General features: G+C 39.9%; 1 protein-coding gene across 2 annotated transcripts in view; it reads right to left on the bottom strand.

Annotated features, from left to right (window-relative positions):
• SEMA5A (sema domain, seven thrombospondin repeats (type 1 and type 1-like), transmembrane domain (TM) and short cytoplasmic domain, (semaphorin) 5A) overlaps positions 1-27,213 on the bottom strand; it is a 559,453-nt gene that overhangs the window by 273,364 nt on the left and 258,876 nt on the right. For both annotated transcript variants that reach the window (XM_010847535.1, XM_010847536.1), the window contains one exon: positions 14,625-14,670. In XM_010847535.1, the coding sequence (XP_010845837.1) occupies positions 14,625-14,670 (46 nt within the window). The remainder of the gene's footprint in view (positions 1-14,624; positions 14,671-27,213) is intronic.

Below are 27,213 nucleotides of genomic sequence, written 5' to 3'. Positions count from 1 at the left end.
ATATCCCACTTTCAAAAAGTATGTTTTATATCTGGAGTACATTCTTGTAACAAGGCTATGGTTTTTCCTGTGGTCATGTATGGATGTGAGAGTTGGACTGTGAAGAAGGCTGAGCGCCAAAGAATTGATGCTTTTGAACTGTGGTTTTGGAGAAGACTCTTGAGAGTCCCTTGGACTGCAAGGAGATCCAACCAGTCCATTCTGAAGGAGATCAGCCCTGGGATTTCTTTGGAAGGAACGATGCTAAAGCTGAAACTCCAGTACTTTGGCCACCTCATGCGAAGAGTTGATTCACTGGAAAAGACCCTGATGCTGGGAGGGATTGGGGGCAGGAGGAGAAGGGGACAACGGAGGATGAGATGGCTGGATGGCATCACTGACTTGATGGATGTGAGTCTGAGTCAACTCTGGGAGTTGGTGATGGACAGGGAGGCCTGGCGTGCTGCGATTCATGGGATCGCAAAGAGTCGGACACGACTGAGCGACTGATGTGATCTTTGTTTTCCTATCAAATTTCTAACAGCATTTCTGCTTTTCCTTTTGATAAAAACAATCATCATATAATTACTTTCCAACTGTTATTAATCTTGTGATTTAGATAAAAATACCTACTTTCTTCTTAAAGGCATTTTTATGGGACTTTTTAATATATTTTTGATGAATTGTCTATATGAGACATTGTATTTTTAATTCTATGAATTCTTTCTTGATAATGGTTTTCTCTTTTCCATGGCAGCCTTTTCATGCTTTATGGATAGAGTATCTTTCCTTATGTTATTTTTTTTAAACTAAAGTTAAACAAGTACTTAATTTATAAAGACATCCACCAGGCTTAGCACAGAATCCTGAAGAAAGCCCTCTATTTTGTGGTTGATAAACTATTTGTTTTACAGAAGAACTTCCAGCTGTTTCACTGGTCTATTTTGGCATTTATCTCCAAATCTCAAAATAATATGGTTTCATTGCTGTTTTGATTGCTTCAGCTAAAAATATCATTTAGTGCCTTTTTCCCCCAACTTATCCCTCTCCCCCATCTACACACACACATCCTTCCATCTCCCCTTCCTCATTGTGGGTTTGTTATAATTCTGTTTTGATACCCAATGTTTACATATTCATGACCATGACAGCATCACAGACGTGTACTCACACACATTCGCAGATGTGCCATGGAGTAAGATATGCTTCTCAAAACAATTTTATTCTTCTTGGAGGTAACAATGGTTACCTCTTTTCTTAGCTTGGACTAGTATAACAAAATATCAATGACTGGGTGCTTATAAAGAACAGGAATCTATTTCTCACAGTTCTACAAGCTGAGAAGTCCAAGATAAGGTGCTGGCAGATTAGGTGTTCAGTGAAGGCAAGATTCCTGGTTCATAGATGGTATTGTAACCTCACATGATAGAAGAGGAAAGGGATCTCTCTGGGGTCTCATTTATAAGGTGACTAATCCTATTCATGAGTGCTTTTATCTCATAACCTATTCTTCAGTGATCCATTGCTTGTTAAGTAGCATGTAGACTTCATGTTTGTTAAGTGTTGTTAAGTGTAGACTTCATGTTTGTATTGTTTGCATCTTTGTGTGTGTGTGTGTGGTTGATTTGTACCCTGTAGCAATGTGCTCGAAAAGGAATTTTGATGTGATTTCAATTTTCTTAAATTTACTGAGGCCCAGCATGTGATCTATCCTGGAGAATGTTCCAGATGCACTTGAAAAGAATGAGTATTCTGCTGCTTTTAGATGGAATGCTCTATAAATATCAATTAAGTCCATCTGGTCTAATGTGTCATTTAAGGTCTACGCTTTCTCTTGATCTTCTGTCTAAATGACCTGCCCATTGATGTAAGTGGGATGTTAAAGTCCCCCACTATTATTGTGTTAATTGTGTTAACTGTCAACGTCTCCTTTTATGTTTGTTAACATTGCCTTATATATCATGGTGCTCCTATACTGGGCACATATATATTTGCAATTGATATATCTTTTTCTTGAACTGATCCCTTGATCATTACATTGTGTCCTTCTTTGTCTATTGTAATAGTCTTTATTTTAAAGTCCACTTGGTCTGTTAGGTCTCTAATTTGTGACTACACTTCTCTTTGCTAAAATATCTGCTGGTTTCTCTTTCTGAGCAGTACTCATCTACCAGAGGCTTGCCTCTTCCTAAAACTCTGATAGTTTTATCTTCGCTCTCATTTTACTAGTTCTTGCAGGCTTGTAACATTAAAAATACACATCTTACACTCTCAAGGTCATATGCCAGAAAAGGACTGAAATGATCCTGAGTGTTCAGTCTTATTTCTCACTGAATACCTACAATATTTTCTTGATTTTCACTGTTTATAATATTTGCAATTTCTTTACTATCTTATATACCTTGGATTATTACTGATTCACCTGAAGAAATTAGTTTTTATCATGTTTTGTACTGCAGTTTTCTCTGTTCTTATATTTTTCCAAATTTCCAAAATTTTCTTTCTCGAAAAAAGCTTGCATTTCTAGAATTCTTTGAATTTATGAATTTATGTACTTTTACCTTCATTTAAATGCTATGTTTTGAAGGATGGAAGATCACTACATGGGTTCTCTCTACCTTCTTAAACCAGAAATGGGTGGCTATACTTTAAGACTACTTTTGAGTTCAATATTCCTTTATTAAAATGATAATTAAAATTTTTCAGCAAAAGACTTTAGAAGATCTTTGCCCTGTAAATATTAACACATTCCATACATAGTTATACTTATTTTCTCATTAAATAGACTGCTTCTAATAGGAATTATAATAGGGCAACTTGCCTCTCTCCCTTCTGGAAAACGTAATCAATGAGTGACCACTCCCAAAACATGAATAGGGTTCAGTAGGGTTGAACCTCAAGCGTTAAACTGTACAATCAGCCCACATAAAATCTTAACAGATATCATATTCTATACTTTGAAAGAGGATGAGTAGTCTCCAGGTTAGTAAGAAATGCTGCAAATAGATTAAATATTGTAACCTAATGAAGAAGTATTATATAGACTCTAAAATATAGACTCTATGTGAGAGCAGCAAAATGAGAGTTTGATGGGCATATATTAAATCAAGGTAGAGCCCATTACAGCTCAATCCACAGCTACTTTCTCAACTTCATCCCAGTTACTGAACAAATTCAGGATGACAAATCACTCACATGTGAAAGAATCACCAAGAATTTGAGTCCATTCAATCCAAAAAATGGTGGGCCAAAGTGACACATTTTTTCATCTACCATTCTCCCTTGCTATTTTTCTTTGGCTCCTAGGAAACTAAGAGACTTCAGCTTCCAGAATGTATAATCTCTCACCTAAATAAAAAACTCATTACTTAAATTTGAAACAAAGGCTTTTCCTGGTACATTAGTTTATCTGTTTGGGTCAGCTTTTTGGGAGAGACACTCAAAATTAGGAAAAAGAAAGCAGGTCAGAGAATTCTGAGCATGCTTATCATTCAATAGCTATGTCAGGTACTGGGGCCACTTCTGAAATAGAAATAGAAATGCATTTTAGATAAACAAAATGGGCCCATCCATTTGTCTGCAGCCTGTGATTGCCAGACAGTGTTTGCTATTGACTTACATAAACTTCCTGACCTCATTTCATGAAACTAAATGATCCACATGACTAAGAAAAATATTCATGCATCTTCAATTTAGTTTTTGAGGCTGCAAGTGAAACATAAATTTGGAAGTGGATATGAGAATTATTAAAAAGCACGGCATGTACAACACAACAGAATGCATTCAATAATCAAGTACGTACTACATTTTTTTCAGGGATATAAAAAAATTTTGCTTCCTTGGTGATGGAGACCAGTGTCAGTATAGTCAGGGTCTAGAACATCAGAAGAAGCTGAAGTAAGATACGTAAAATACCGAGTGATGCATTCTACACTTAGTGCTCTGGCACCCCCTCCAGCTCTCCTCATAGGCCAGAGAACCTTCCTCTGGCTGCTGGCAGTGTTGACAGCTTCTGACTCAGGCTACCCGCATCTCTGGAGAACTGCTTTTGGCTGATGAGAGCCACTCTGTCAGGAGATTAACCTCCACCACCCGCCTGACCCAACTTAAAAACCTGTTGCTAAAGACTGAAGGACAAGGTGGTAGTTGTATAAATCATCAAACCCTTGCTTCAAAGGGGACACACTGAGATTTCATCCATACTTTGGAATTCCCCTGGAATCAGGCTGATGCTGGACCCCAGCTGAGAGCAAAGGCTTGTCTTGTTTCTTTATCTGCCATATACCTCATCCCTCCAAGTGCTGAGAACATAACCTCAATAAAGCACAGGCATATGGATCCTTGTCTCAGACTTTCAGGGAACTCGGCTTAAATCCACGTAAAAATTATAATTATAAATGAACAATTATGTCTACTGTAGGCCAGTGGTCACCCACAGGTGGTGCAACATTACTCACATTGTAATGAGTACGATAGTGTTTCAGTGATTAAGAGACAGTCATCTGGGACCCAATGTGCATGCACGCATGCTCAGTCACTTCACTTGTGTCCGGCTCTCTGACCCCATGGACTGTAGCCCACCAGGCTCCTCTGTCCATGGAATTCTCCAGGCAAAAATACTGGAGTGGGTTGCTATGTCCTCCTCCAGAGGATCTTCCTGACCCAGGGATCAAACCCACATTTCCTACAACTCTTGAACTGCTGATGGGTTCTTTATCTACTAAGCTACCTCGGAAGCCTGGAGCCCAATGTACCCAGATCCAAACGGTAGTTCTGGTATATACCAGCTGGGTCATCCTAGCTAAACCACATAAACTCTCCAAGATTCAACTCTTCCTCTGTAAAATACTGACAATAATATCTACTACACCATAGTGGTACTGGGAAAACAAAACTGAGCTGATGATGCATGTGAAGAGCTGAGTACGGAGGAAAGGCACAGTGAACATGGTCTGCTATTCCTGCTGCTGTGGTTATCATCATTAACTCATGACATTAAGTCATTAAGATAACATCAAATAAGAACAGTGCCAGGTTTCCCATTACAGGCAAGTTTTCTTTAAAGAAGGAGGAATCCGGGAGTCACTTAAGCAGTGACAGAAGGAAGAATCAGCACCAGGACGGCACACGTTAAGATTTTAATGCTGAAAGGGACTGCAGGGACGATCCAGCCTACTCTTCTCCCCAGCTCTCCTCTCCAAATGCACCATCAAGAAAATTGAGGTCTGAAGAGTTTAAATGGTTGGTTCAACATATCCCTGCTTTGTTAGTTACAGAAATGTTGGAGGCACGGATAAATCTGTGTGTACAGTAGCAAATCAGAATGGCTGGAATGGTGGGGGGTAGGGGCAGAAAACAGTATCAGTGAAGCATAGTCCTAGGTGCTAATCTTGTTTTCCTAGCACCTTCTGGGAGAAAATGCTAATGCCTGGCAATGTCCGAAGGTCTCAGTTTTTGGCTTCTTTCTGGGAACATGGATAAATTATAATCCCAGCCTCCTTGAAGTTGGTTGAGGCTGTGTGACGTAGTGGCCACTGGGCAGAAGGGGGCATGCCACTTCCTGGCATGGGCCATGCAGATCTTCTCTGCAACATCCTCCACCCTTTCTGCCCTGAAGGTACCACAAGCAGAAGCCCCTGGGCTCCTGGATGGCAGCAGAGAACAGAGTCCCCACAGCTGCTGCCCTGGACAGTCATCATGTAAGTAAGAAACTTCTGATTTGTGCTTATACACTAGGAGCTTATACACTAGCTGTTTGTTAATAGCATGAACTCAATGTGACTCTTTTCTGTGAAACTGGTAAAACCTTAGTCCTTATTGACTGGTAAAGAATCTGCCTGCAATGCGAAAGACCTCGGTTTGATCCCTGGGTTGGGAATATTCCTGGAGAAGGTAAAGGCTACCCACTCCAGTATTCTAGAGAATCCCATGGGGTCTCAGAGAGTCAGATACGACTGAGTGATTTCACTTCACTTTATACAAAATACACACCAGAAACTATAAATCCTCCAGGAACTTATGAGAAAAGGAGAGTAAAGTGTTTGGATAAATGGGTAGATAAAACATCTCTTGATGGGAAACGTTTACCAAGGGAGTGGAAGGAAGAGACAAGAATCTGGGGACAAATGGAGACACTTGGGGTTGCGAATCTACAGGTCACAGTCTAGGGAGGACCATGAAAATTATTGGCCAAGAAGTCAAAATAAACACATCAACTGCACAATGTCTGGGGGGAAAAAAAAAAGCAAAAACAAAGAACAACAGTACATCATACTGTGTTCACTCACTCATTTAGGAAACACTTAACGGATATCTTCATCTGTACCACCTGTTTGGTACCATAATAGGTGATAAACTTCTTTAATGGATCAGATAATAAATACTTAAGCTTTGTAGCCTAGACAGTATCTGATACAACTGGTCAACCCAGTTGATCTAGAAGCCATAGAAAACATCCAAAAGAGTGGGTGTGTTTGTGTGTCAATAAGATTTATTAAGGATAATCATGAGCTGGACGATGCAAATAAATGGGCATGGCCATGTTCCCATAAAACCCTAACCACTATCGGCAAGTCTTCATTTTCAGAGCTGTCAAAATATATCATAAAGATCTCTAAGTGCTTTAATCACTAAAATCCCAGTCACTTCTACAGCAGTATGATTTTAAGAACATATTTGACAAAGGAAGGCAGAAAAGAAAGAAAATTTAGAATCACGATTTTTAGGGACCACACGGGAGACCCGTCTTCCCTTGTCCAATATAAATACAAGACAAGACTGAAAACATTGATCAATGTGAATATCTTACTTGAATAGTTATTCTAAATTATTAATTAAAACATCGTTCTTTAAATTATACAGAAGAATTCCAACAGAGGGTAGTTGTATCAAATTGTTATGACCCATCAGAGAGGGTTTTGATATTATAAATTGACTCAATTTGTTTTTAAATTTAATTTCATATTAATAAAAGGAAGCAATTTAAACCCAAGAACCACAGCAGCTTCTTTAGAAATGCCACCAAGGGCTCATGCATGTGTTTGGTTAAATATATGAAAGACTCTGAAGAGGAAAATTCCCCAAGCACTGATCTTCTAGATTTAATCCAATAATGTTAACATTGCAGACTTGAAAAGTGGCTTCCTCAAAACACACAGAAGCCAAGGCAGTGATCACTTAACCTAGAGTTTCCAGCCTCGGTGCTATTAGCAGTTAGAGCCAGAGAATTCTTAGTTGAGCAGCGAGGGGCTGTCCTGCGCACTGCAGAAAGTTTAGCAGCATCTCTGGTCTTAACCCACTAGATGCCACAAGCACCTTTCCCTCCAGTGGTAACAACTTGATGTTCCCAGCAGTAAAACTGCCCCTAATTGAGAAATACTGGCTTAGAAATTGACTGGAGTTGAAACGCAATTCCCCAAACCTAAATATACAAGAAACAAAGTTAACATTTACCTTAACTTTGGAGCGAATTCTCTACCAATATTGACCAGGTCGTCAGAGACTTAATAGTTTTCAATTTAGAAACCAGAGCGAGGCAGGTGGCAAATTGGAACACAGATTTCAATTTTTTGTGCTTATTCCAGCAGTTTTGAGTGAGAAACAGGCTGTGAATTCCTTTCCCTCAGTAACAAAGCAATACAAAAATGGATTTTGAGCTATTTCCCCAAAGTACGTTAGGAAGACATCGAGGTTAAACGAGCTGCGGTCTCTCAGTGTTCATAGGAGGTTGCTCAATGCACATCTACCTCGGGCCATCCCAGGCACAACCCCAGATGGGCAAACGCTGTCAATTCCTCTTGAGGCCAGCTGTGTTTTTACATTTTCCAGAAAGCTTTGTTCTTAGAAAATAACTGCTGTGATCAAGGCAAGAAATAAAAAGTGATGCTGAAGAGTTGGATCTGTTATTATGACAAGAAGTAGGAGAGACGCCTGATGGGAAATTCCATGCCCTCCATCCCTGTGCCTGAACATGACTGGTTTCCAAGATGCAAAGGCTACATTTCAGCACACGGTGAGCTGCAAGGAGATTTATCACAGGCTGCTGGCAGAAAGACCTTATAAATGATGTCACATGAATATCTGATTCTCCAGTCATTGATGAAAAACAGATTTTGTTTCCTCTGGGTCTTTCGCTTTGATACTTTAAGATATGCATATTTGAAAATCACAACAAATATTCCAGATACAGCCACTCTAGCTCATGGTATATTTATAGGTGAATATTTTTGCAGTGATGCTAAGAGATTTACCTCAAACAGATAATGTTCACTGGGAGTAATAGTAATCGAGTCCCAACCCAATCCTTGCTCAAACTTTGGCTGCTTTAGAAACCCCACTAGTGGTGTCTTGACTTTGTTAGAGAGAAAAGGGGAAAAAGAACTCTGATTCAGGTTCTGCTGATGCCAGTTCCAGACTGCAGTCAGGATCAGGCTTATCAGGCAGCCTGCCCTCACAGTTCATTCTCTCATCCTGAAGCCACTTTACAAAAGTCCATTTTTCTCACTTGTGGATTTCCACACATTTCCACAAGCTGAACCATGAAGCCCGACCATCGTGGATGGATAACAGGCTCTGATTTCTGGGAATGTACCAGCATTGCATCTTCAACCCATCCCTCACCCCTTGGGCAGGAGCAAGAGTGGGAACCCTCATTAAACAACGAAAGTTTGGACCGTCAAGTCACTGTGCTGGGACCAGCTAGTCATTGTGTGTGGACCACCCTGGTGTGGGGAAGGGGAGATGGGAGGATGCACCAAGGGTGTTCACAGTGCTACTGTGGTGGGGTGGGGGGGGCTGGAAACTGCTGGCTGCAGAACACACATGAGCGCATTGAGTTCAGGGATCAGGAATTCAGAGGGAGGCTCTGGAACTCTGTGAAAATCACTAGATAGAAATTCAAGAAAGGAACCTTGTTCAATGTCTGCTTTCTCATTACTGATCTGAAAACAGCATTTAAGCAGAAGAATTTGGGGAAGAAGAAAAGTGCAGAGTAAGATGGAGCAGCCAGGTGGCTGGCACGTAAAAAGAAAGGAATGGGTCGGAGTCAGGAATTAATTATACTGTCCTAGAATTTTCCTGTAGGGTGGGAGCGCGAACATGTGCATTTCAGCATGACTTTCAGCAGGCATTCTGCACTTCTCTAGTCCCTAGATGTCATTACTTTCCTTCTCTTGAATTTAAGGACAAAAATATGAAGTTCACCCATGTCCTGTTAATGATAAAGTCTTAAAAAGTTGCAGAGTGAATATATTATCAAGTATCAAGGGATGCAGACTTTCACAGACATTCGTCTCCAGTCTATCACCTGCCAGATGACTACATATAATGATCGACTTTCATATAATCCTGAAGACCCAAAGAAATCAAATGCTCCACAGAACACAGAGAGAATTTCAATCTGAGACAAGAGGAAATCATCAAGAATAAAAGCTGAGGTTATGAAACACATTCCAGGAGTATCAGCCCAAACAGACTCAAGGTGGGTTATAAAGAGGTGACAGTTACAGTGAGACCCAAGGGTTGGCATCTTCTAGACTGAGAAGGGATTAAAATTGTTCACGAGAAAGAGGACCTGAGTAGATGCTGAGAGTTGGGAAGTGGCCCCCAGTCTGGGAAGTTTTCAGCAACCTGTAATTCCAAGACCCAAGGAAACATACCAAGACATCTGCCAACCAGAAGTGGACCCGCCTATCAGGCAGGGAGGAGCCAGATCAAATGAAGCTTTGCCTAGTGTTAAATAAGGAATGTCACTGATTCTCAGCCCTGATGCTCTCCACTGTTTTTGCAAATTGCTTTTCCTTTCTGGGCTCTGTTCCCTCATTTTCTCACATTTAAGCAATTATTTTCTTAATTCAAGCATTCAAGCAATTATTTTCTTGAAGAGAGAGGAAAGGAGAAAATTTATAGCCTAAAATATTCAATTAATCCAGGTGGTTCCTGGAGGAAATACTATTTCTATAACATAACTGAAGGCATGGAAGTCGTAAATGCTACTGCTCCTTGTGATCTCAAAGGGCACAGTCCAACTGGGCAGAAAGAGCTTTTCCATTCTTGCATGGTGGCTATTTCAAATCCATATATTCTCTAGGAGGGAAACACATACCAGAGTTTGAAGACTTAATACAATTAAAATAAAGAAATGTAGCTCATTATTTTTTATAATCACTGCATGTTCAAATGTTAATATTTGGGATATAATGAGTTAAGTAAAATATATTATTAAAAATAATTTCCCCCCAAAGGGATTAAGAGGTACCGACTACTATGTTTAAAATAAATAAGCTACAAAGACATATTGTACAACACAGGTAATATATTCAGTATTTTATAATAACTATAAATGGAATATAACCTTTAAAAATTGTGAGCTGTGTATCAATATGTTGTTCACTTGACATATATTCTACAACTACACCCCAATTAAAAATAGTGCTTCATATTACTTGTTTCAGTGTGACCATCAGATAACCTTACACTGTCCATGAGGATCACATTGTGTCTCTCCTGGGCACTATAACTCTTTCTTCATCAGCGTGCCAAGTCTTTTTTGTTACCCTTGCTGTTTTTTAGTCCCTCAGTTGTCTCCAACTTTTTGCAAGCCCATGGACTGTAACCCACCAGGCTCCTCTGTCCATGGGATTCTCCAGGCAAGAAACTGGAGTGAGTTGTCATTTCCTTCTCCAGGGGATCTTTCAGCCCAGGGATCTAACCCATGTCTCCCGCATTGGCAGGTGGATTCTCCACCACTGAGCCAACCAGGGAAGCCCATTGTTACCCTTGGAAATAGTCATTTAAGTTGAAATAAAATATTCATAGAAATCAAAAGGACAACTTAACTGCAGACATGTAAGAAAAAAAGTCTGTGTGAAAATTTCCAGAGAGAAGCCTCCAAGCTGCAGTAAGCTGAGCACCATATACACCCACAGAACGTGAGAGAGGAGGGTCACCGTGTGTACTGACCACAATGCCATGTCTGACATCTGTGATGAGGGCTGTGTCGTCAAAGCCTCCACAAAGGAAGTCCCTGCCTTCCTGCCGGACCCTGTGTCAGCAGACCGTGCTCTCTCTTGCCAGGTGGTGACGCTGATGAATTTTCCAAACCTCTATAAAAATGCTTATTTCATCAATAACCTCAACCTGATTTCCACCAAAACTCAGTCATGACAATGAGAAGCAAAAATGGGGAAAGTACAGTTAGTTCCCTTGTCCCTAAAATAACATCATACACATGGTAACGACAAATGCGTCTCCTTATTTTTTGCATTATTTCTTTCAAAATTATGTGGATTTTTTTTGTAAGAAATGCCCAATGGACTCTCATAAATCTTTCACCGAGATTTCTAGAGCTTACCCATTGATGTTTTATCACATTTGTTTTATGATTCTTTTTCTCTACATGCATGCATGTGTGTGTGAACATATATAGACAGAAACATATACATGTATATACACTATATATGGGCTTCTGTGGTAACTCAGTGGTAAAGAATCTGCCTGCCAATGCAGGAGACATGGGTTCAATCCCTGGGTTGGGAAGATTCCCCTGGAGGAGGAAATGGCAACCCACTCCAGCATTCTTGCCTGGAGAATCTCATGGGCAGAGGAACTTGGCGGACTTCCGTCCATGGGGTAGCAGAAGAGTTGGGCACAACTTAGTGTCTAAGCAACAGTAATGTAATATATATATATATACACATATGGTAATTTTTTAAATCAGAATATGTTTCAGAAATGAAACTTCACCTTTACTTATCTCAGAAGGTTTGTCCAAAGAACAAAGACATTCTCCTTCATAATCACATTACAGTTATCAAAGTCAGGACATTAATATTAATACATTCCTACCATCTTCTACCCAGACATTAAAATTTCACCAGTTGTCCCAGTACTGTCCTTTATAGCAAGAAAAAACGTATTTCCTGCTCCACGATGCAATTTTAATCAAGTGTTTCATTTGTGTGACATATGTATTTTTTCTCTTTAGGATGGAATAGCTCTTCTTGCTCATTGTGCCTTGGTGATGGTGATTTTTGAAGAGTAGAGATCAGCATTCTATAGAATGGACTTCATGTTTGGTTTGTGTGACAGTCCCTCATGATGAAGCTGGTTATAATTTTTGAATGTAATATGGAAATCTTGCTGTGGCCTTTTCCGTGCATCTAATCAGGAAGCTTCGGAGAAGGTGATGACACCCCACTCTAGTACTCTTGCCTGGAAAATCCCATGGACGGAGGAGCCTGGTAGGCTGCAGTCCATGGGGTCGCAAAGAGTCAGACATGACTGAGCGACTTCACTTTCACTTTTCACTTTCATGCATTGGAGAAGGAAATGGCAGCCCACTCCAGTGTTCTTGCCTGGAGAATCCCAGGGACGGGGGACCCTGGTGGGCTGCCGTCTATGGGGTCACACAGAGTCGGACACGACTGAAATGACGTAGCAGCAGCAGCAGCAGCAACCAGGAGGCTTACACTAACTCTGTGTCCCATTACTAGGGAAAGCACCTTCACTAGCTGGTTATCAGAGTAGTGACCAGGCCTCTTCAGGATCAAGTCACAAGTTTTCCTCTTATAATTAATAAGCATTCTATAGGTAAAGACTTTGAGACTATATAGATATCTTGGTCACCATCAAAGCCTTTATAAATTTAGCATCCATTGATCATTTTTGCCTGAATCAAGTTTTTCATGTGATCATTGCCAAATGATAATTTCCTGATTAAATCATTCATTCACTATTTCTTAGTTGGTATTTTAGCATGAGGATAAGCAGTCCCTTTGTCTCATTTGTTTACTCATTTGTGTATTTTTATGTTAGTATTTACTCATGGATTCTTAGTTAATTCAGTGTGCTATAATCTGATTCTATCATTATTTTAATAATCAAACTGTCCCAGATTTCTTCAGTGAGTCTACATCAAGCTGGCTCTTAGATCCTTCTGACCTGCTCTCATCATTCTTTAAATAATCCTTTAATTTCTGAAACAAGAAAGTCTTCCAGGCTTACCTGGGACTTTCTCTGCCAAAATTCTATAATCAGTTACTTCTCTAAGAAGCCCTGTCTCTTCTTAATGGATATTATATTTAGAAACCAAGTACTAGGTATTGTTCAGTGTGTTCATTGCTGTTGGAATGACAATACTTCTAGACCTTCTTAGCCAAGGGTGCTAGGGAACTAGGAAATCAACAAATATATATACGGAAACATATATATCTGTACACACACAGATCTACACATTTCACTTTTTCAGCACATACAACATGCCAAATAATACATTATACCATGAGAATCAAAATGAGAATAACCCTATCTATTGAATAATGTACATATTTTATAAAAGATGATTTAAAATCATATACTATTTTGGTTAAACTGCTGATCATTCTGATTTCTTATTAATACATTCATAATTTCATTAATGATCAACTCAAAGATTTTAGTTATACATCAAATTGCAGTAGAGAGATGATTCATTGTCCACTGTGATGAAATGATTTTAAAAGTTATTATTTGTTGTCATCACTTTCAAAAAACAATAGCAATTAACATTTGTTACAAAATGACTATGCCTTACCCCTTGTGCATGCACTACTTTATTTAATTCCAGCAATGACAATGGGTATTGTTTTGTGGCTATTCTCCAGATGAAGAAGTCTACAATTGCTGGGAGTCATGAAACTAGATAACAAACCCAGCTCTATGGGTCTTTAAAGTGTTTACCGATATTAGTTTTCTTGTAGGGGTTGGCTTATGTTAAGGTACTGGTAAATAAAACTTAAATCTCATATTAAATCCTAACTCTAAAGTTTCCTGAATGTTCACAAATACCAGCAGCACAAAGAGAAGAAAATAACATGAATTTCTTGCCAATCACTTCTTAGAACTCCAGTACATGAGGGTGGTTAAAGAATTTTTCCCAACTATATACAGCCCAAGGGTTCTGTGCTTCACGGGGAGTTCCAGAATCTTGGTAGAGGAGATATTTATGCCACAACCCTATCCTTCTCCAAGAGACTGCTAAAGACTGAAAGGGTCTTTATGATTCAGATCTGCCCCTAAAATACACACTGTTCAGACTTAAGCATTTCAGGTTCCTCCTCCAAACCACAAAAAGAAAAAAAGAAAGAAAGTAGGTAAACTGCATTTTTATCTATCACCACTAATTCTTCATCATATGTGGTTTTAAGCCATATACTTAAATATTTTTAATTGCAAATAATAAAGAAGAAACAGAGATGTTTTTCTAAGGAAGCTGATTTTGATAATATGATGGCTGGATGAATCAAACTGAATAATCAATGATTAACTAGGGGGAAAAGGTCATTCCCTTACATTGAGGAAATAATATCCATTGAATTAGCTCTTGTTTGATGTAGAGTAAGTCAGGATGATTCCATGAAAGGAAAAGAGGCTGCTCAGAAGGAAGAGGGCTGGCTGGGAATTAAAGCAGGCGAGGACTCCTATCTAATAAGTCAACCAAGAGGTCCGTGGCCTGACCTTCTGAGGAAAGGAACACCTCTGACCTTCTGAGGAAAGGAACACCTCCTCTGACTTGACTTACGCCTTCACGTACATCTGTATTCATCCCCTTAAACACAGAGCTAATTAAGATGGAAAACAAAAGCTCAAGAAAAATAAATTGCACCTACCTGGATCAGAGACAAATCCTCCAGCTGTAACCTGAAGAGGTAGTTTCTACAAAATACAAGAAGAGAACAGTTTCATTTTTAATAGATCTAAAAAAATTGCAGTTCATAAAACAATATGAGAACAAGTAAAAAAAAATAAATAAAAACAGAAACAACGATTTTTGGCTTCCAAAGCAATCTCCTGCTAAGACTGTAACAGTTTTCCTTGGAACTCAGATTTCAAAGAGACATTCAATAAGTCAACAGAAACACACATTTGAGATTGGCGAGAAAGCTAAGGAATAAGGAGGTAGAAACTAAGGTAAATCTAAATTACTAACAAGCTCTCTGAATTCATGGAATTCCATTCAGACGAAAGGACGTGGGTATTCAATTCTGAAACTAAGTTTAAGTTCAGCAAGACTATACAAAACCACTCTTCGTGAGTCTTCATCCTGATAGGTCACCTGTATTCACCATGTTTTATAATTAAAATACATCCAGGTTTTGAATTCACCAATGGTCTGAGTATTATAGCTCTCTACCTCTCTGGAGAGGGATTCTGTGAATGATAATTTCAGAAGCATGAGCTTGTCTATCTGCCATTAAGGGTTTGAAAGGGTCTGCTCTGGCTGCCTAAGCATGAAACAGGGAATCAGAGAAAAGGAAATGATCAGCTTTCAACAATAAAGAGGAAGAACAATGAAATATGCAAGAGATATCAGCAGAGCAAAGGGGAAAATGGAGATATGGCCGCATAAGACTTTGGATCATATTGCTGTAGCATTTAGAGACAATGGATTGGTCTCCAACTTAAGTCATGAAAGAACATCTTAACATCATGCAGATGAGAAGCTGGGGCAGCAGAAGCAGCACCCCAGAGATGGATGGACGGGAAAGTCAGCCCAGGGGTGAACTGTGATGGCAGGGAGAAATTGACACAGAGTGGAGAGCAGACTTCAAGAATGCATGTGTGCAGGGAGGGATCTCTGAGAAGCTGAGGATACTGTTATAGTGGGACAGTCAAAGGTAAGAAAATACTAAGAAAATACCAATTCTCCCAACACGAGCAAGAAACAAATGTAAATGATTTTCACTCTCTTGTGGAGGTGGGCAGATGTTCGAAGTGACCACGCTGTCCCAAAAGAGGTGACAATGGACAGACAGGACAGGCCATGGGCACAGCCCTGAGAGAACCAAGAAACATCCCTATGGTGGGGATGCAGATGCCAGGCACAAACAACAGGGAAGGTTCCAGCTCCAGAAACAGGTAGGTGGACACTGCTGGGGGAAGAAGGGGACTTAGTGCACTTTCCGGGTGGTCTCAGGAGGACCAGCCCCTGCCCCCGGGGCACTCAGGTTTCTCACAGTGTGTCCCCGCTCCACGGGAAAGCTGCTGCCACCCTGTATGTTGAAAATCGCTTCTCCCATCACTACAATGGCATGCTCACTATGGTCATTCAGTGCCTCCAATTCAGCCCCTGAAATATGGAGGTGGCCAAAAAATTTATTCAGGTTTTTCCATTTTGGCCAGCTCAATAAAGTGCATGATACATGGCACCTCCACCACAGAGTCATTGAGGGAACACTCCCCATCTCTTTTCTTACAGTCAAATCATAGCTGTCTACAGCGGACTTCCCTGGTGGCTCAGCTGGTAAAGAATCTGCCTGCAGTGCAGGAGCCCTGGGTTTAATCACTGGGTCAGGAAGATCCTCTGGAGAAAGAAATGGCAACCCACTCCAGTATTCTTGCCTGGAGAATTCCATGGAGAGAGGAGCCTGGTGGACTACAGTTCATGGGATTGCAAAGAGTTGGATACAACTGAACGACTAACACTATTACTACACAGAACTGAGGATGCCTTTGAAGAGGGAATGTGGAAGCTGGACTACTTCTACGTAGTCCAGCACCATGGACAGGCAAGATCTCCAACAGAAAACATCTTCCTGCAGGGAAAGGAAGATGAATTCAGTGCAGGTATGGAGGAGTGTAGTCAGGCTGCCAAGGGAGGCACCACTGAAGTCTGGCTAGTACACAAAGAGCTGCCAAGGTCTCACCTGATGTGAAACAGTGCTTCTAGGAGAAATTAGAAATCTATACCTACCCAGGGCATCCCTGGTGTTTCAGACGGTAAAGCGTCTGCCTGCAATGCAGGAGACCCAGGTTTGATCCCTGGGTCAGGAAGATCCCCTGGAGAAGGAAGTGGCAACCCACCCCAGTACTCTTGCCTGGAAAGTCCCATGGATGGAGGAGCCTGGTAGGCTACAGTCTTTGCGGTCCCAAAGAGTCGGACATGAGTTACTGACTTTACTTTCACTTTCTTACCTACCCAGAGATGAATCCTTCAGATGAGGGGCTTACAAGAGGCACCAGAGGCAGTTACTGGCCATGATGCACTCACAGCCCCTTGTGAGCACCAGGGTTCCCCACCCCCAGGCTGGGTTCGTCATGGCTTTCTGGATGCAGGAAGTCGCCAGAAGTCACTGCCCCTCCAGGACAGGACACAGTGTTGCCAAGGATACTTGTGCAAAGGCCAAAGTTCTGTCACCAAACTACATGGGGAGGGAAGCTGGGCACACTGTGCTTCCAACTCTTCATCCATAACATGGAGATAATAGCCCCATCTACTTGCTGATATTGCTTTGAGGTTTAAATCAAAGGGAAACAGAATGGTGTCTGAGCAGCACTTAATTACCAGTAACTCCTTCTAGGTAGTTTATGGAAAATATTAACATTTCCAGACACGTTGAAATTCTCAGCATTTTCTCCATTGTATGGAGAAGGAAAGAGCATTTCTGCCTTCCAGCAAAGGCAGGTTTCAGGCATAAGCAGGTGCGATTATCTCTGTGTTCTGGTGATGGGATTGTTGTCAGAGGGGGATGGTGGTAGCACCACTGGGCTTTTGGAAAAGAAGACAACATTGTTTATCTGGTCATGGTTCTGGGACCCAGTGGTCACACTCTTTCAAGCTCACTGCCTCTTTTAAGAAAAAAAAAAATTTTTTTTCCTGCAAATGTTCCCAATAAAGAAGCCATTTGTATTCTTCCTCAGTGAATTTCCTGAGAGCTTTGATGATATTGCAAGGCCACCTCTTTCTCTCTCTCTTTCTTTTTCCTCCTCTGTCCCACACACATACACGCATACAAGGATGGGCACCCACACTACAGGGTTGTCTCTGAGAACTTTCTAGAAAGGCCGTTCATACACTAAGAAAGAGCTGGAAGGCATCATACCATTGAGGAAAGAGGGTGGTGGTGTCCGTGGTGCTCCGTAGAGCGATGAATAGGAAAACTGGACAGTAAAGTTCACGGTCGTCTTTCTCCTCGTGGTGAGGGTTGAAGGACGTGTGAGCGTTCTCTCTGAAAACCCCGGGTGCCGTTTCAGGTGTTGTTCATGGGGGAAATGTTATGGTCTGAATGTGTGTGTCTCCCCAAAATTCATACGTTGAAATCCAACCCTCAAAGGTAATGGTACTAAGAGGTGGGGAGATTTGGTCATGAGGGTGGGGCCCTCATGGATGGGATTAGTGCCCTGACCAAAGCAGCTCCAGAGAGCTGCCTCCCCCTTCCACCATGTGAGGACATAGTGAAAAGTCAGCTGTCTGCAAACTAGAAGAGGACCCTTACAAGAACCCCACAGGGCTGGTATACTGATCTTGGACTGCCAACCCCCAGAACTGTGAGACATAAATCTCTGTTATTGATAAGCTACCCAGTCTGTGGTGTTTCATTAATAGCAGCTCAAATGGACCAAGGTAGGAAGACATTGATCGACGATGGCAAACATGCACACTCTCAGTCTGCATCTCTGCAGTCAAATCCAGCTCCACTGGCCACGTCTGCTGCACGTCTCAGCAGTGTTCAACGGGCTTACCAGTGGATTTCAACCATTTGCTCTTCCTTCCCGAGATAACTGAGAACTATGGTGCCCTCACAAGCATCTCATCAGTAATCAATCAGTACGGCACAGGTGAAAAGACAGGACAGAGAAGAGGGGCAGGCTTACTAGGAAAATATGAGATACCATCACCACCATTAGTATCACCATGCCTCAAACCTTAATGAAGTAAAGCACCAAAAATCTGAACTTTTCCTTTGATATTTTCTGGGTTACAAGATGCAAATAGTGATTTTTTTAACCAATTCTCAAGGTTTTTTTCTAATTTAAATTTATTTACTTTAATTACAGGCTAATTACTTTACAATATTGTATTGGTTTTTCCATACATCAACATGAATCTGCAGTTTTGACCTAAAAAAAAAAAACCATAAAGTCCAAGAATGGTGGAGCTAGGTTGTCATTAGAGAATATATAGCCCCTCAATTTTTTTCTGGACATTTCTGCAAAGTAAAGGGGCGCAGTGTGATTTATCCAAGATTATTAGGATTCAGAGAAACACCTATGATTAGAAACAGGACTCCTCACTTTGCTGTCCCTCCAGAAAAACATCTATTTCTGCTTTATTGACTATGCCAAAGCCTTTGACTGTGTGGATGACAATAAACTGTGGAAAATTCTGAAACAGATGGGAATACCAGACCACCTGACCTGCCTCTTGAGAAACCTATATGCAGGTCAGGAAGCAACAGTTAGAACTGGACATGGAACAACAGACTGGTTCCAAATAGGAAAAGGAGTACATCAAGGCTGTATATTGTCACCCTGCTTATTTAACTTCTACGCAGAGTACATCATGAGAAATGCTGGTCTGGAAGAATCACAAGCTGGAATCAAGGGAGAAATATCAATAACCTCAGATATGCAGATGACATCACCCTTATGGCAGAAAGTGAAGAGGAACTCAAAAGCCTCTTGATGAAAGTGAAAGAGGAGAGTGAAAAAGTTGGCTTAAAGCTCAACATTCAAAAAACGAAGATCATGGCATCTGGTCCCATCACTTCATGGGAAATAGATGGGGAAACAGTGGAAACAGTGTCAGACTTTATTTTTTTGGGCTCCAAAATCACTGCAGATGGTGACTGCAGCCATGAAATTAAAAGACGCTTACTCCTTGGAAGGAAAGTTATGACCAATCTAGATAACATATTAAAAAGCAGGGACATTACTTTGCCAACAAAGGTCTGTCTAGTCAAGGCTATGGTTTTTCCAGCGGTCATGTATGGATGTGAGAGTTGGACTGTGAAGAAAGCTGAGTGCCAAAGAATTGATGCTTTTGAACTGTGGTGTTGAGAGTCCCTTGGACTGCAAGGAGATCCCACCAGTTCATTCTAAAGGAGATCAGTCCTGGGTGTTCTTTGGAAGGAATGATGCTAAAGCTGAAACTCCAATACTTCGGCCACCTCATGTGAAGAGTTGACCCATTGGAAAAGACTCTGATGCTGGGAGGGATTGGGGGCAGGAGCAAAGGGGATGACAGAGGATGAGATGCCTGGATGGCATCACTGACTTGATGGACATGAGTTTGGGTGAACTCCAGGAGTTGGTGATGGACAGGGAGGCCTGGCGTGCGGCAATTCATGGGGTTGCAAAGAGTCGGACACGACTGAGCAACTGAACTGAACTGAACGCCTTTGTGCCAAACAGCCTCACCAATCAGTCATGCAGTGTCCTCTTTCCAATTTAACTGACAGCAAACACGCACATATAGAGGAGTCATTCTTATAGTACAGTTATTCCATGTCCTCATTGTTCATCCACAGGTACATTTACAAATGTTTCTGAGGTAATTCCAGTCTTGGCACTACTCGTGACACGCTTTCAGTTGTAGGTAAATGAGTTTCACCTCTGGGACTGTGATCTGCCTGGGACATATGTCTCCCCATTAAGAGAAAATGTTAATCTCACAGGTATGACTCATTACATGGTGACTCGTCTCCCTCTTAATTTCACGTGAATTATTCCTGAAACTGCCTAACCATACTTATTTTAAGAGTGCCCCAGTTCCATCCTTTGTGAAATGAGAGAGCAAAACTATACAATCTGTCAATTTGCTTAACACAGATTCCTAAAAGATTGTGACCTTTTTTAGAGATAAAACATGAGCAACAGAGTTGGATAATCATATGACCATCTAATGAAATAATTGTTATTATTACATAGTTCAATAAATTCCTAACACTTTTCAGGTGTATTTTTATTATCTGCAACTGAATACCATACTTCAATAATCTTAAATGAAATTTCAGCATACAAAAGAGGTAAGAAAATGTATTCAACAGTTTACTTATATGTAATACCTGTTAATCATAAAGTCAGTTGACTAAGTTGATTTGAACATTTTTTAATTTGGCATTATCAGAATTATCTATAATTTTGAATAGCCTCAAAGTCTTAATTATGGTCTCTTTTTGTGTTGGTTGGCTGGTTGCATTTTTGTTGCCTTTTTTTTTAACTTGTTTGATTTTTGTGAGAAAGAGTTGGCAAATGTTTTCAAAAATATTTGTTTAATACATGACGATGTCTACAGAAACCCATGGACAATTTAATGCCTTGCTAGACCTTTCCATATTAGAAATACATAGTATTATACATTTTAGTGTTCACTTTATCTATCTTGATTTTCAACAATTTTTTTTAAAATTGTAAAAGATGAAATATACATGAAAAACGTGTGGAATTCCCTAATCACCTCCCTGGAACCTGACTCTGACAAAAACATAGTGTGGATTCTACCATTCTCAAAACACTTTCATCAAACTATTTGGTTCCAAGTATAATTCCAAGTGTGTTTCTCTGCTGTTGGAAAAATTCCAGTACAGCTAGCAACATGAGGGACCAGAAATCTCCTATGACAGCTTGATCCATCACAGTTCAGGTGAATGACCTATGAAGTTAAAGGTTACAAAAAGAAAGAAAATCTTCTAAAGGGAATATAAAAATGGATACTCCCAGATGTTGGGTCACTCAGGCTCTAAAGTAAGATCTATGGTCCCCTGCAAGAGGCTGCTCTCCAGGGCTTTATGGAAGAGGCAATCACTTTATCTCACAACTGAGAGCATGCAGAGAAGGGAAAACAATGTATGTGAGGTTCAAGAGAAAGGCTACCAACGTTTCCAGCAAGAAGGAATAATGCTTCTGGCTCCCAGCCAGCAGGGAATACTAACCAAATGTTTCACATAAGGTCAGATTCTCTATTCGGGCAGTGCTTTGAGCAACCCAAAGCATTTAAGTGGCCTCATTAATCTTCCTAACACCCCTCGATGTAAATAGGTAGTAATGAGGAATATCGTCATTCTGCAGGGAGAAGGCAGTGCTGCAGAGGTTAAGAGATTGAATTCTAAGAGCATATTAGTTACATAGCTTAGGGGAGCTGGTCTCTATTGCCATGTCCCACCTCTCATTACAGAAGTACAAAGCAAGGGTTTAACAAGGCTGTAAAGGTTCAATTTTACAGCCGTAGCCAATAAAACTATGGGATTTTTTCCCTTGGTTTGAACTTACTCTTTATCAAAGGTATGGAATAAAATTTGACATGTGCATTCAAATGTAATAACTGTATTACTTCTGAGAGTGATAGATGAGGAATACATAGACCCAGTAAACTGAATAATTCAAATCACAAAGCTATCGAATTTGACAGACACAGACTGACAGTTCCTAAGCTCCTCCATCCTTCCCCCACTACATGTCTGAGTGTATGGTCTCCCTCTTGACCAGAGTGTATTTCTTTCTGACAGATTATAGGAATGAATAACTCATTCTCACCTCCCATCACATACCCCAGTAGCCTATTAGAAACAAATCACTAAGCACAACAATATATTCTCTGAGGGAGCAGCCAGGGCCTTAATAGACGAAGTTCATTTGTGTCTTCATGTAAAGTAATAAAATTCAGCCAGCATTAAAGAAAAGGTTGAGCCTTCATGAGCATATTAACTAAATGATTCATTTTATCTAGAGACACCATAAAACTTAACTCTGACCTCCATTAATTATGAAAGACACAGGTGTTTTAAAATGACATTCGCTTAGAATAACTCAATTGGTCTCTGATGAATATAGTTATAAAATCAAAGGAAATAATTTCACGTTCTTATTGAGCATTTAGGTTAGAGGCTTGCTTATAACTGAGGAGCAGAAGACTGAATAATTAAGAAAGGTAGACTTGTACTTAGCACTACGAAAATCAAGCAAATCTTGATTTACTTACAGAAAAGCAAGGAAATCATATTTTAAAAAAAACAGTTTAAACAACAGTGATAGAAAAGTACACGTGCGTGCTAAGTCGCTTCAGTCGTGTCCTACTCTGTGTGACACCATGACTGAAGCCCACCAGGCTCCCCGTCCATGGGATTCTCCAGGCAAGAATACTGGAGTGCGCTGCTATGCCCTCCTCCAGAAGATCTCGGCCCGGGGATCGAAGCCGCATCTCTTGTGTCTTCTGCACTGGCTGGCGGGTTCTTTACCACTAGCATCACCATGTTTGCTGTTTATTAAAGTTCAGACCACTGCTGATGATGAAACAACCTGAAAACAAAATACCCACTGCACATAAACTGGGACCATTTGGGTAAATCTGAGAGTGAAGCTAGTCTTACCTATACCTAAGTCAGCTTCACCTGTTCTGTGATTTCCCATTAATGCACGATTCCATCCTAACTCTTGTCAATATTCCACTGGCTTAGAGGCTGATGCTGTGACTTCTTACATGACACCTGGATTTATAGTTGCAGAGACAGACTTAAAGATTAAAATATAATAAATGTGTGACTTTGAAGCTAAAGAAAAGTAGTATCTATATCTCTTAAAGCACAAAGTGTTTTCAGAAAGTTATTTTAATTATCTACATGTAAATATTTAATATTTCAATTACATCAAAATTTTAAGAATATGAAGATTTGATTTCAGCATAACCAACTCACATAGTTCACCAACCTATCTATAATTGCTATTCCTAAGATTTTCATTATGCTGATTGATTCTAAACAAATTTCAGGAGCTTTTATATTCTGTTACTTTAACCACTCCAAAAATATCTTTTCAATGTACTTTTCTCATAAGTTTTGGGAGTCTAATTCAGCTTTAATATTACCAATTTATAAATAGTGGGATCACATTTAGATCACAGTTTTTAAAAAAACTGTGATCTGACTTTTTTTCACTTTGCTAATATATTTTGCAATATGGTGACAAATGTATAATACCATCAGATTATGAGCTACCTCTTCAGTCAGAATTTTTCCAACACTCTTTGAAAAATAATAAATACATGTACTTTTGGCTATAGAATATTATAAGTAATTCTGATTTAACTATTATTATTATATTGTTATAATACCATATGTGTCTAGTACTCACTCTCCCAAAATTATACTGGTTTATCTCATTACCTATCCTAAAAAAGTCCATTTCAAACCCATTGAAAGTCTTGATTACTATTAAAAAAGTTCTAAAGAATGCATCAAAACTAAAATTAAACCACATTAATGGTACTCATATATTTAAATACCAATATTAAAAGGCACAGAAGTAGATAGAAACCTCTTACTATTTTGCAAGTAGAATCAAATAACAGAGATGGATTTTCAGTAGTTAGTAAATTCCAGAGATATGAAATCAGGAAAATCTTTTTCCCATAAGCATATTTAGGGACAAAGTTATTAATCAATACTATCAACAAAATATTAGTAGTTTAAATTTTGTTCCTGGTCTCTCAGTCATGTCTGACTCTTTGCGACCCCATGGACCATAGCCCACTAGGCTCCTCTGTCCATGAGGATACTTCAGGAAAGAATACTGGAGTGGGCTCTCATGCCTTCCTCCAGGGGGTCTTCCCAATCCAGGAATTGAACTCAGGTCTCCCGCATTGCTGATGGATTCTTTACCAATGGAGCCACCAGGTAAGCCCAATTTAAATTTTATTATGTTCTAAACATTACGTGCAAATTTCTAAGTGCTTTGAAGATTAAAGATCATGATTTATTGCTCTAAATTTAACTTATGACTTCTGCTTTTCTGGTCCACTGGGTATTTGATTTGTTCCTTTCCATTTTTCAATTAATAGAGATCATTTTTCCTTGAAAAACTACCAACTGTATTATTTTATGATTCCTCTAACCTATGCTTTCCTAGGAATATTCACTCTTCAAATTATCTCCATATATACTACTTTTCTGGGTTATCTCAGAGTTAGTAAAACCTGAGATCTTTTTCAAATATCTCACATAATAGAAGAACTCTAATTCATTTCTCAAATGCTCAATTCCAGCTGACGGTATTACAACAAGCCACAGTTTCAAACCACAATCCCAAATCTTATCTTAGATCCTTGTTCTCAGCCACCTATCACGATTGGCCGTCAATCACCATCAACTCAAAAATGTCTCAAATCTGACTTATCTCCATTTGCACTATCACTGACTAAGTTGAAATTCTCTCTACTGTCACTTGACTCAGATCCCCATCTGTACCTCCAAACTCTAGTGCATTCTGCACACAGTATAGTGGAAGAATCTTTCTAGTACAAATAAGAACTTATAAATATGCAGCTTGAGAAGTATCCTGAGCTCCTACAGTCTTTAGCATAGTTCTGCCAAGTCTGCCAGGCCAGCAGATTACCAGAAGCTTGATTAAATCAAAATTCCAACATTACTTTTAGAAAGTCTAATTCAAATGTTCTGAGGAGAGGCCTGGCTATCAGCCTTCTTGAGAGCTTTCTCAGACCGGTCATCCTACTGACTGCTGCAATTGAAAACACAGGTTTACAGGATGAAATCCCCACTCCTCCATAATCTAAAGCCCCAGCCTCACCTATGCCTACCCCTCCTCTCAGTCACTAACAGGTCCAGTCAAGGTGAGCTCCTGTCAGCCTCCTCAGCATGTGAGTTCCCTGTTCTATGATCCTGTGGAAGACCTTTAAGGCCAACTGAAAAAGCAACTTCTCAGTACACCCATTTCACCTTTCTTTCCTCTTGGTGTTTTCAAGCCTCTTTATTCAGACCTCCCTGGAGAACATAACCATTCCTGTTCCCCATACTCATCAGGCCAGGAGTCAGGAAAATACTTCATGGGCTAATTAGCAAACACTTCACCTTTGTGGCCCTGTGGAAACTACTCATCTCTTCAGTGAAAGCTGGAAAGCAGCCATAAGCGATGTGCAAATGAATGGGTGTGGTTGTATGCCAATAAAACTTTATTTACAAAAGTAAGAGGCCAACCCAAGGACCTTAGCTTGCCAACCTATGCCCTAGGATCTAAAGTCTTTACCAGGTAGACACTCTGCTGCATCTTCATTTCCCCTTGCCTAAGATACTTCTTGGCACAAAGTAGGTTCTATAAATATTTGATGAATGAAGAGCAACAATGTGAACTAATAAATTCTGATGGAACCCATGTGGGACTGACTAAGAGAAAACTCTTAACACTCAAGACTTGTAACACACACATGCACTCAAAGGCTGGTTAATTTTTATCATTCAGGGAATATGGGAAATGGGAAGACTATATTAACTAAATAAGGAACTATTCTGCTAGTTTATTCTTCTTTGCCCTACCTCCAGCAGAAAGAAAAATGCAGAGATTTTTTTGTTTGTTTTTTTAATAAAACAGCAAAAGGAGCACAATGGTTGGATGGTCCTTCCCACAGGAGTGTCTGCAGACTAGCTGTCTGTTAAAAGCTCACATTCTGGGACCACACTCTAGGCCCCTGGTTCAGATGAGCTGGGAGAAGGGGCAGAGGAAATTTCATTTTGAATGACTGTCTCAAGTGATATTTAGGTACACGGATGTTTGGTAAATACTGGAAAAAATGTAACAAAGCAAGAAGAAAAATAACAGATGTAAAAAAAAAAACATGGAGTAGGTTAATTAATCAAACAGGTCTGTTGAAAGCAAGGTGAGAAGAAGGAAGATAAGCAAAGAGAATCTTAAGAGGAAAACACACCTATGTAGCAAGAGCCAACAGGAAAAAGGAAATATTTAAATCTTAAAATACAGTTAAAAAAAAAATCCCGCTGGGGTGGGATAAAAATGAAGAGCAGGAATGAAAGCTCCATCCCTCCGTTCATCACCAGCTGTCTTCCTGGTGATAGGAAGTCATAATTAATATAAAAACTATGTCAACATCATCATTACCAGGGATTTCTTTGCACAATGGCCGTTTACTGCTTTTTGGATTCACTCCTAATTGCTAATTTTACTCCACTCAGCATGAGTTACCTTTAATTGTATAAACTGGAAAATGGAAAGAAGTTGTGGCTACTGGAAGGAGAACTGCTGATCTCATAAAAGTCTCCAGGTTTTCTTTTAATTATAGACTGCTTCCAACAGATTAACTCCAAGGTAAACTTTGAAAGAAAAATAGGAATTATAGCCATCAAAAAAGGAGAGCATTATATTGGTCAAATTTCAAAGGTGACACACGACTTCAAAATTTAGCTCCACTTGTTTCGAATCAACAGCAAAATTGTTTTGAAAGGAGGCATTTACACTGAGTAGATGCCTGCCCATTCATTTAATGTGATCTTATGACACTGTATGCTTGGAACACTTAAAGCAAATTCAGTACCAGCATAACAAAAAGCAAGTTAATCTTTTTTTTTTTTTTTTTTGTCTTTGTAGATTCAAATCATGGGCAAAACAATGGTCTAAAATAATACACAAATGTTTCAAGACCAGTTTTCTGTGACGGTAAGAAAGCCCAAGCTCTGC

Source organism: Bison bison, unplaced genomic scaffold (genome assembly GCF_000754665.1).
Source record: "Bison bison bison isolate TAMUID 2011002044 unplaced genomic scaffold, Bison_UMD1.0 scf7180017864250, whole genome shotgun sequence".
Lineage (NCBI taxonomy): Eukaryota > Metazoa > Chordata > Mammalia > Artiodactyla > Bovidae > Bison > Bison bison.
The sequence above is the reverse complement of the archived record's forward strand: the minus strand, read 5'-3'. Positions and strand labels throughout refer to the sequence as shown.